The following is an 11,318-nucleotide window of genomic DNA, read 5'->3' as shown; positions in this document are numbered from 1 at the left end:
AGAACACTTAAGACTGACTCTCAGTAAGCTTCAAGTGTACAATATAGTATTACTAAGTATAGTCACCATGCTGTATTCCAGATGTCCAGAACTTATTCATCATAGAACTGCAAGTTTATATCCTTTGACCAACATCTGCACTTCCCTACCCCTATTTATTTTTGCTATGTTTTGTAATATACATGATGCATTTCTATTCTGGTTCATGGTTCATAGTTATAAATAAGTGTGCCTATATATTAGGGGTTTATTCTTCAATAAAATTATGCTTTTTTTGAAAAAACAAAAAAGCAAGAAAATTTGATTATGAAAAACTCTTACTTTTTTTTTTTTTAAAGCTATAGTAATTAACATATTGTGCTCTTGGCACAAGGATACACAACATAGGGACTCAGTCCCATGTGTAAAGTTGAAGTTGTACACACACAGCCACCCCACCTCTGGCTGTGTCTTTAGAGAAACTGGCAAAAGTACAAGCCAACATGCACAGTGGAGAAGAAGAGAGAGCAGAAGGGGCTGAGTGAGCATATGGAAACTTCACCATCACAAAGGTGGCCTTGAACTGAGAGTTAAGGACGGGTTAGGTCAGCAATTTGGGGAGAAACTGGCTCTCCACTTTAAGATTCCTAACTCCCACCGCACGCACAAAAGGTAGATCAAACAAATACATGTGCAGAAGAAAACCTTTAAGGTATTGAGAGAATAAAAATGAGAATATGTTTATGCTTCAAGATAAGGGACAGGCTTTCTTAAAAAGGTGTGATCCCTGAGGAAGGAGAGCAAGTTAAAGCAGATTCATTTAGCACACAACCTTTTCTTGCCTGAGGTCACAGGAAGCCAGAAGGACCTGCAGTTGTGGGATTATCGTGCAAAAGTGTGAGAATCTGTCAAAGCAGCGGTTTGAGGGGTTGGGAGAGATTAGAGTGAGGCGGATTTGGTGAGCTGCGAGGGAGCCCGTGAGCAGCTTTCTAGAATACCTTCACGTGTCAGGCTCAGGACAGTCCCTCGATCTCTTGCCACTAGCGCAGCAGTTTTCAAAAGTCAGTTTGAATAAGAATCAGCTCTGGAGGTTATTTTAAAATGCACCTTTTCACCCTTCATTCCAAGATTCTGTCTTATTGTGTTGGGTGCTTCCCAGAACCTGTACTTTTTTATTATTATTATTAAAAGCCTCACGTGCTTCTGATTCAGGTGGTCCATGGAGTTCACTTTGAGAAACACTCTTCTAGGAGCCAGGCTGATTCAAGGTTTAGGGTTCTGGAAGAAAGAGGATCCAATAGACAAGAAACCAGATACACATGAACCCAGTACTGCTCCCCTTCAGTATTCTGGACTCTGGATTTCTTGTAGACTCAAGCTTCTCTGTCATTATTCAGAAACCTCTTTCTCATGACCACATTTGTTTAATCTCATTCTTGCATACCAGGGCCTTTGACACATCAGCCGTGATATTTTCTAAACAGAAATTAATTATTCACAGTAAGTGTTGCTTCCCTGCTTTCTCCTCCTGCTGTTTCCTAATTACTTTCTTATTCTTTACACCAGCCATGTGCTTCCAATTCACCAATTAGAATGAAGGACTGCATTTTGAGACAGGAAGAGTCATTTTCTAAGACCTGCCTCAAAGTCAAGACATTGTCAAGAGAAAAAGATTTAAGACAGGTTACAATAGCCAGAGTGTGAGCTCCAGTCAGTGAAAGAGAGTAAGCCATACGGGTTCCAAATGGAATAAAGGAATGTAGCCTGCCTGGACTATCCAGGAGTGGAGGGCAGCCTCCTTGTTTTATGTCCATTCATCACATCCACTGTGATATTCTCAGACACAGGGTAGACACCACAGTCAGTCCATCCACCTACGGGATTGCACTTTTAAATAGACTTGGGCCTTTAAAACTAACATTAGAGTGGGAGCTTCTATGCGTCCTCACTCTAATGGGGGACCACGTTGACAATATGGGTTTCTTGGTATCAAAGTTAGTTCAGATGCTGTCTCCAACAGCCTTGAAAGACCTGGTTATTCTCCTTCCCTAGATGTATAAATTTCTCAGGTAATTGGTCTTCCATCTTTTGTGGGAAAAGGCTCAGAGAATCACTACCATATATACTTGCTAGAACATTACAAGGTTCTCCCTCAAGGCAATCTGCCTTTCCCTTCATTCAAAGGACTCTGAGTTGGAGAATGGGAGGAGCTGACATCATTCTTTCATTCATCTTCTCTTAATATGTTCCAATTACATATATAGATGAGATATATATATACATGTGTATATGGAAAATATATGTGGAATACCATTGTGGAAGCCCAATTTCCTTACCCCTAGGAACACTGTGGTTTATTAGTTGTCACCCCAGATTTCTGTTGAACAGGGCTCCTTGGCTGCTTTTCTGGCTTTACATCTTCTCACACTAATTCTGCCCATTTGGACTCTTATTTTGAAATCACATCATTTCCATTGACCCTAGGGAGTTAATTCCTTAACAGCATCTCCTATAGTCATCCCCACAGGGCACAGGGTCCACCGAGACTCTCAAGAATTCTGATGCTTCCTATTTCAGAACATGCCTTGTCTTCCTAATTCAGAGGGTTCTCTGGGTTCTCGCAGGGAATACAGATATCCAGTGAGTTCCCAGGTTTAGTGGGAAAGTCCACTCTAGCATGCCTACCTCTCGAAGTCTTTTCATGCCTTCCTCCATAACTCCGTCCAGGCAACTCTGACATCTCCGTATCATGTCATGTGACCAAGGTTTCCTGCATGTTTCCATGGAGCCATCCCAGGAGTGTCCCAGGACCAACACCAGGAGCCCTGTCAGGGCAATAAATTATGAAAATACCTCTGTAGAATTAAACTCTGCTTCTTCAGGCTTACATTCCACAATCCACCAGCGAGCACCCTCCAAATCTACTTCTAGTCATGTTCTCCATGTCGGCCAGGACGTGTGAACTCCTTGAGTGGATAATCCTTTCATCGCTCAGCAGGGCTGTAGTCTTCCCCAATGGCCCATGCTGAGACCTGATCCAAATTATCAGTCTAATATCCAGAGGGGAGATGGAACGAATTCTGCTGCAAGGCAAGCGTCAGATCCTTCAGATGCTCACATTACAGCAGGGATGCTTGCGATGGTTCAAAACCTGTGATATGACTCGTAGGTTGGCATATCTATGACAATCACTTTTTTACCCATTCTCATGCAGACCAATAGTACTATGATTTGATATGTCAACGAGAATATCAGTTTGTCCAAAAGATAGCAGATCTGATACATGTTAGGTGTCTTATTGAAGTGCAAAGTTGTTATTCCAACATTTATCCTGAGCAGTGACTAAGCACTATTTCAGCCATGATCTATAGACAATAATTGGATAAATGCTTGAGAGCAGCTACTCTTCCCATATAGTTTCCTAAATGTATCCCTCTACAGAGCAGTCCATGAGGAACTTGTCTGTCTTAGGAAGCAGAAGGAATGGGTCTCCACCAGCCCCTAGAAGAGCTGAAAGAACTTTGCTGTCAGCCAGGCTGCATGGCTGACACAGCTGGGAGATTGTAGTTTAGTCTTTAGGTAACTCATGAGGGTGGGGTAGAGAACAGGGTGCAGCTGCTGCCAGCACCATGTTGGCTAAACTGGTCGCAATCTCCTGGCCTCAAGTGATCCTAACAACCGGACTACCCAAATGCTGGGATTACAGGATGAGCCACCGGGCCTGGCCAGTATTATTATTACTAACACAGTAATTATTGTATAAAAATTCCTGATAGATCAATGATGCCATCATTAAATAATCAATGCATAAAAACATTGAAATACATGATATAGATTTCTTTATGCATACTTATGAAGTATGTGCACCTTTAGAAGTCAGACACAAATCCAGACACGGGAAAATAAGAGACTGATTAAAATGTATAAAAACCCAAATCGAATATCAGAACATAAACATAAATATGGCATTGAAATAGAAACAACACATACTCCGCTATGAAAAACAGAGTGAAAAGGCTCAAATGAACTGATAAACATATTGTTACCTATAGGGTGAGGGAGAAAAGAGGAACGAGAAATCTACAATGGAAATTAAAATCTTCAAATGCATCTTCTTTTATAATTTTAACTTCAGTTCCATGTAAATGTTTTATATATACAAAACAAAGTAATACCACAAATTTCCAAAATATAAAAATGAAAACTGAACAATTAAAGTAGCTGTATCAATGTTGGCATGAACAAATAGAGAAAAATTATTTCAAATCATTTTGTGGAAAAAGTATTTTGATTATGTACCCAAAAAGGAAAGAAAGAGAGATAAAAGCAAAGAAGGAAGGAAGGATAAAAAGGAAGGAGAATGGATGGAAGAAAAAAGGGAGGAAGGGAGGGAGGGAAGGAATGAGGGAGGGAGGGAAGGAGGCAGGGAGGGAGGGAGGGAGGGATGGAGGGATGGAAGGAGGAAGGGAGAGAGAGAAAAATAATAAAAGCAACCAAAGAAGTAAGTAAGAAGAGAGAGAGAATAAAAGAGAGGGCAGAGGGAGAGAATGTTCAACTGCATATGTAGGCCTGGTGTTTTAGTGGTAATTATGGCATTGCTTATATTGTTACAGACATAAGGAATAAGCACCACTCTCAGCTGTGATCTCTGGATCATGGGATACACGATTCAGTGTAAATACCCTTCCCATTTGCTGTCCAAAATATCTTGCTTCACAGCTGGACCCTGGATGTACCTGTCTGTCCTAGGCAGCAGAGTGAGTGGGCCTCCCCCACGTCCTAGGAGAGCTAAAGAACCTTGCTCTCAGCCAGGCTGCTTCGCTGAGGCTTAGCTGAGATGGCAGCTTGGTCTTCAGGGAAGTCCTGGGGGAGGGTGGGGAACAGGGGGCAGCTGCTGCCAGGGGAGTGTAATCCTGCAGGGGAGGTCAGGAGTTAAGCTGTGTTTCTCTTGTTCAGCATACAGTAAATGTGGTGGCAGGAAATGAGAGGGGGTGGTTCTGTCTTGTGTATCAGAAGCAGCCACACGGCAGATTTTCAGTGTGGTGTTCGGCAGGTCTGAATCACTGTGCCTGTCCCAGTTGGCACAGTAATAGACTCCAGAATCATTTTCAATTAGATTTTGCAGTCTCAATCTCAAGCTCCTCCTTGTGCTTTCATAACTATTATACTTTCCTGAACTGATTCCTGATTCCAACACAACCCTGGAGTTGGAGGAGTCATAGTACAGAAGACGCTGTGGGGCCTTCCCCTCCTGGTGTAGGTACCAGTGGATGTAGAAGCTACTGACTTCAGGAAGATCACAGGTGATTTCAGCGGATGACCCAGTTGGCCTGGTGACTGACTTTGTTCTGCCTTCCAAGTTGGAAGATTTCTGACTGGCTGCAATGGAAATGACAAAATACAATGAGGCATTCCTTAGTATAGCACCCCTTGCAAAAGAAGAAAACAAAACAAAACAGAACCTATGAGCCTCTCTGTAGGCAGCACACTCACCAGGAAACAAGAAAGCTAGAAGCAGGGCTAGGGCCCACCGCATGCCTTCCTCTCTGGGACCTTGAAAGAAAAGGGACACGATGAAGAGGAGCAGAAGATCCTCTCAAAACTCAGGTCCCACTCAACAAGGAAGGGATCCCTAGCACAGAAGACAGTAGGAGGAGCTGGTCTTCCTGAGACACAGGCAGAGAGAAGTGACTGAGAATCTGTCTCAGGGGACTCCCGAGCCTTCCTCCTAGAAGGAGTGGTGCCTGGTTTGACCCAGCAGAGGAGCGCCTGCCTCTCTGCTCAGGTCCTTTCTCCTGCGCCCTCTTGTGGCAGCTGAGAGCAGGCCCTCTGCAGAAGAGCGCCTGGGGCGTGGAGAGCTCAGGCCTGCAGCAGAGGGAGTGCAGACGTGGGGAAAGCTGACCCTGGAGTTAACAGTCTCAGGCCTTGAAGTGGGCAGTCTCACAGCAGGCTCACACCCAGCACTTCAGAGTTACAGCAGGTAAGTCCACTGCCAGGCCCTCATTCTGCGGGGAAGCTTCTGATTAGGGCCCTAAACCACCATCGTTTTCACTTCTGCAAGGACACTGGAGGCAACACTGAGGGGCACTCTGAGAAGATCTGAACCTGCTTTATTAACAGGACTGAGGGTCAGGCATGTTGGTGGGTCTTGGACTCTCCTGTAAGGTAAATGGATGTGTGGGGGTGGGACGGGTGTATGTGTGATCCTGTGTGAGTATATGTGTGGGGGTGGGGGGGGGTGGGGGGAATGTGTGCCCGTGTGTGTGATCTCTTTATTAGAGGATTTCCATTCATTCAAGTGGAAGTGTGAGTTGTTTCTTTTTTTAAAGTAATACAGGGTGCCATGTCATGCAATATTTGGTACATACTTAAGCTAAAAACTTGTTATTGAACCGAACTTCCAAATTTCCTGAGTATTGCATATTTTACCTAGCAACCGTACCCTCAGAAAGCTGACCGATGTCTGCAGTGGACCTGGATTCAGAGATGGAGATATAGGTGATAAAACAATAGTAAAATAATTGTGAAAATTCAGTAGTGCATACACAGATTTTCACCTCTTCTGTAAAAAAAAAAAAAAAAAGTGTTTAGACACATGTTTAAGATATTCATAAAATGTAGAACAACGTCCCTCTTGGTGGTTGTTTTGGCCCAGCTCAGAGAGTTCAATTTCTGCTGACATCACAGCTGGGAATGAGAAAGGCAGAGGACTCTGGTTGGTCTCCTTCTGCCTCTCGACCGCATGTACAGGACTTGAGGCTGCCACAGGAGCAGCTCTGAAAGCTGAGTCATCGGGGTCCTTGTGAAGGAGGGAAGCTCACCTGCCTTGGAGCTAGGAAAATCCTGCCTGGGATAGAACTCTCATGGTTTAAAAATGAGAAGGGAGAGAACTGCCATCACATTAGAATGCACAGAAAATCCTTAAAACAAAAAAGTAATGAGAGAAATAATCTCCACTGGAGTATAAAATGAACTATAAAACTACAGTGCTGAAGAGAGGACAATACTGGCACTAAACTGAAAAGATTCATGGAACACAGTGGAAAGTCCAGAAAGAGAGTCACATGTATGTAATATTTTATCATGTCCTAAAGTTGTATGTTAATATCCACAAGGAAATACTTGATTATTTACTATGTTCTCCTTTGGGAATTGACTTACCATATGGAAATATTCTTGGGTTGCTAACTTAAAAAGTACAAATAGAGATTTACTTGTAATAAAACTGAAAACAGGAAATCACACTTAAACGATGATGAATTGCACACTAATTGTAGGTGACATTGGTCTTTCTGAGCCTGACATCATAATACGGACCCTAGAAAAGTTGATAGATTTTAAAAGTTCAGTTCACCAAAAGGTGCTGAAAATAAATGAAAGCAAATGACGAGAAATATTTTCAACACATTTGATAAAGGATCAATATCTCGAAAATGGTGTATATTAATTCTTACAAACAAATAAGAAAAAATTAATACCCCAACAGAAGAATAGGCAAAGAGTATGAAAAGGCAATTCACAAAAGAAGTATAAATGGCCTATAAAGTTGTAAAATAATGCTAGTATTCATAAAGATAAGACAATGCAAATTGGATGAACAAATCTCATTTTCTGAACCCAAGCTTGGATTGAAATCACTATCAAATTAAAGTATATGACTTAGGGAATGTTAGTTAACCCCTCAATTTCTCATCTGCTATATTCAATGGTACTTAAACCCATCAATAAGGTTTCTGTGAAGATTAAATAAAATATACATGTAATGTGCTTAGTACAGTAACTACCAGAAAGTCAGTGCCCATATCTATCATCAATATTATTATTACTATAGTAATCGTTGTATAAAAATTCCAGATAGATCATGATATCAGTATCAAGTAATAAATGAATAAAATATTAATGAAATGATGCAGATTTCTTTATGCATATTTCTGAAGTATGTTCACCCTTCCAAGACACAAAATTCTGACACCAGAAACTAAAAGATTGATTGAGATGTATAAAAGCAGAATATCAGAACAAAAACATAAATATGCCATTCAAATAGAAACAATGCATACTGCACATATGACAAGCAAAAGATGTATTTTTGTAATAGTGATAGACTTCTGAATAAATGAGAAAAAGTGAAAAAGTTCAACTGAACTAATAAAGATATTGTTACCCACAGGGTGAGATACAGAAAAGAGAATTCTAGAATAGAAGCTAAAATCTCGAAATTGATCTTGTTTTATAATTTTGACTTCAGTTCCCTGTAAAGGTTTTACATACACAAATCAAAATAGTACAACAGATTTCCAAAATATAAAAATGAAAACTGAACAAATAAACTAGCTATATCAAAGTTGGCATGAACATATAGAGAATTATTCTGTATTCTGATTATGTGCCCAAAAAAGAAAGAAAGAGAGAGAAAAGGAAGAAAGGAAAAAAGGAAGGAAGGAAGGGAGGGAGGAAGGGAAGGAAGGAGGGAAGGAAGGAAGGAAGGGAGGGAGGAAGGGAGGGAGGGAGGGAAGGAGGAAGGGAGGAAGGAAGGCAAGCAAGCTAGGAAGGGAACTGGGGGGGAGGGAGAGGAGGGCAGAAAAAGGGATGTGTAGAAAAACAGCAAGTAACCAGGAAAGTAGAGAGAGGAAAAATAAAAGGAAGTTAGAGGGAGAGAATGTTCAACTGCATATCTAGGCCTAGTGTTTTAGTGGTAATTACAGTATTGCTTATATTGTTATATACATGAGGAATAAGCAACACTGTCGGCTGTGGTCTCTGGATATATGATTCAGTATAAACACCCTTTCCGTTTGCTGTCCAAAGTCTCTCACTTCACAGCTGGACCCTAGGTGTACCTGTCTGTCCTAGGAAGCAGAATGAGTGGGCCTTGCCCATGTCCTAGGAGAGCTGAGAGAACCTTGCTCGCAGCCAGGATGCTTGGCTGAGGCCTGGAGACGGCAGCTTGGTCTTCAGGAAAGTCCTGGGGGAGGGTGGAGAACAGGGTGCAGCTGCCAGGGGAGTGTGGTATTAGTGGGGAGATCAGGAGTTAAGCTGTGTTTCTCTTTGTACAGAATACAGTACATTTGGTGGCAAGAAATGAGATGGGTCATTTCTACCTTGTGTACCAGAAGCAGCCACAAGGCAGATTTTCAGTGTGATGTAGGGCAGGTATGAATCACTGTGCCTGTCCCAGTTGGCACAGTAATAGACCCCAGAGTCACTTTCATTTAGTTTTAGAGGTATAAATTTCTGACTTATCCTTGTACTTCCATAATTATCATGCTTTCCTAGACTGACTCCTGATTCCAACACATCCCTGGAGTGAAGGGGTCATAGCACAGAAGATGCTGTGGGGCCTTCTCCTCCTGGTGAAGATGTAGAAGGTATTTTCTACAGGAAGATCACAGGTGATAACAACAGACGACCCTGACCCCCTGGTGCCTGACTTTCTTCTTGCTTCCAAGTTAGTAGATATCTGACTGGCAGCAATGGGAACAACACAGAATATAATGAGGCATTTCTTAGTACGGCATCCCTTGCAAAAGAAGAAAAAAACCAAACCAAAACAAAACAAAACCCGTGAGCCTCTCTGTAGGCAGCACACTTACCAGGAGACAGGAGAGCTAGAAGCACGGCTAGGGTCCACTGCATGCCTTCCTCTCTGGGGTTGTGGAAGGAAAGGGACCAGATGAAGAGGAGCAGAAAACCCTCTCAAAACGCAGGTTCTACTCAACAAGGAAGTTACCTTAGGGGATTCCCAAACCTTCCTCCCAGAGGGGTGGTGCCTGGAAGGACCTGCAGAGGAGCTCCAGCTTCTCTGCTCAGGCCTGTTCTCCAGCGCCCTCCATGGCAGCTGAGAGCAGGCCCTCTGCAGAAGGCAGCCAGGGGCATGGAGAGCTCAAGCCTGCAGCAGAGGGACTGCAATGTCAAGGAAGCTGACCCTGGAGTCAGCTGGCTCAGCCCTAGGAGGGGGCAGTTCCACAGTAGACTCGCACCCTGCACTTCAGAGTTGCAGCAGCAAATGCTGATGCCAGGACCTTGTCCTGCCAGGAAGCCTCTGATTAGGGCCCTGAACTGCCTTCCTTTTTGCCTCTGCAGGGCACTTGGAGGCAACCACCCAAGGCCACTCTGAGAAGGGTTGAACCCACTTTATTAAAAGGACTGAGGATCATGTATGTTGGTGGGTTTGGACTCTCCTGTAAGGTAAATGGGTGTGTCGGGGGTGGAGGTGGGGAAAGGGTGTCTGTGATCCTGTGGGTGTGATCTCTTTATTAGAGGATTTTTGTTCATTGAAGTAGGTGTATGAGTTGTTGTTGTTGTTGTTTAAGTAGTTCGGGGTGCCATGTTATGCAATATTTGGAACATACATAAACCAAAAACTTGTTATTTACCTGAACTTCCAAATTCCCTGGGTATTGTCTATTTTGTTTGGCAGCCCTACCCTCAGAAAGTGATCTGAGATCTGCAGTGCACCTGGATTCACAGATGGAAATATAGGGGACAAAACAAGTACAGTAATATAATTGTGAAAATTCAGTAGGGCATACACAGATTTTCACCTCCTCTATAAGAAGTATATAGAGACACACATTTAAAATATGCATAATGAGATGTAGAACAATGTCCCTCTTTGTTGTGTTGGCCTAGCTCGGAGAGTTCAGTTTCTGCTGTCATCACAGCTGGGAATGAGAAAGGGAGGGGGCTCTGGTTGTTCTCCCTCTGCCTCTGGACCACACGTGCAGGACATGAAGCTGCCGTAGGAGCAGCTCTGAAAGCTGAGTTCTCAGGGTTTGTTGCGGGAAGTCAAGGACCCCGAATGGAGGGACCAGCTGAAGCTGCGGCAGAAGAACATAAATTGTGAAGATTTCATGGACATTTATCAGTTCCCCAAATTAATACTTTTATAATTTCTTACGCCTGTCTTTACTGCAGTCTTTGAACGCAAATTGTGAAGATTTCATGGAGATTTATCACTTCCCCAATCAATACTCTTATAATTTCCTATGCCTGTCTATACTTTAATCTCTTAATCCCATCATCTTCATAAGCTGAGGAAGTGTGTCACCTCAGGACCCTGTGATGATTGCATTATCTGTACAAATTGTTTGTAAAACATGTGGGTTTGAAAAATATAAAATCTAGGCACCCTGAAAAAGAACAGGATAACAGCAATTTTCAGGGAACAAGGGATATAACCATAAGGTCTGACTGACTGTGGTGTTGGGCAGAACAGAGTCATATTTTTCTTCTTGCAGAAAGCAAATAGGAGAAATATCGCTGAATTCTTTTCCTAGCAAGGAACAACCCTGGGGAAGGAACGTATTCCCAGGGGTAGGCCTATTGACAACCGCTCT

General features: G+C 42.7%; 1 pseudogene and 1 gene segment (V, D, J or C); both read right to left on the bottom strand.

Annotated features, from left to right (window-relative positions):
• Positions 1-4,831: 4,831 nt before the first annotated feature.
• On the bottom strand, positions 4,832-6,176 carry LOC119620616 (T cell receptor gamma variable 4-like). The segment is given in 2 exon segments: positions 4,832-5,358; positions 5,473-6,176. Coding segments are annotated over 2 exon segments (570 nt in total).
• Positions 6,177-8,530: 2,354 nt separating this feature from the next.
• On the bottom strand, positions 8,531-9,855 carry LOC119622794 (uncharacterized; annotated as a pseudogene).
• Between the last annotated feature and the right edge of the window lie 1,463 nt (positions 9,856-11,318).

The sequence above is a fragment of the Chlorocebus sabaeus genome, chromosome 21 (assembly GCF_047675955.1).
Source record: "Chlorocebus sabaeus isolate Y175 chromosome 21, mChlSab1.0.hap1, whole genome shotgun sequence".
In the NCBI taxonomy this organism is placed as follows: Eukaryota; Metazoa; Chordata; class Mammalia; order Primates; family Cercopithecidae; genus Chlorocebus; species Chlorocebus sabaeus.
This window is presented reverse-complemented; position numbering and strand designations above follow the sequence as displayed.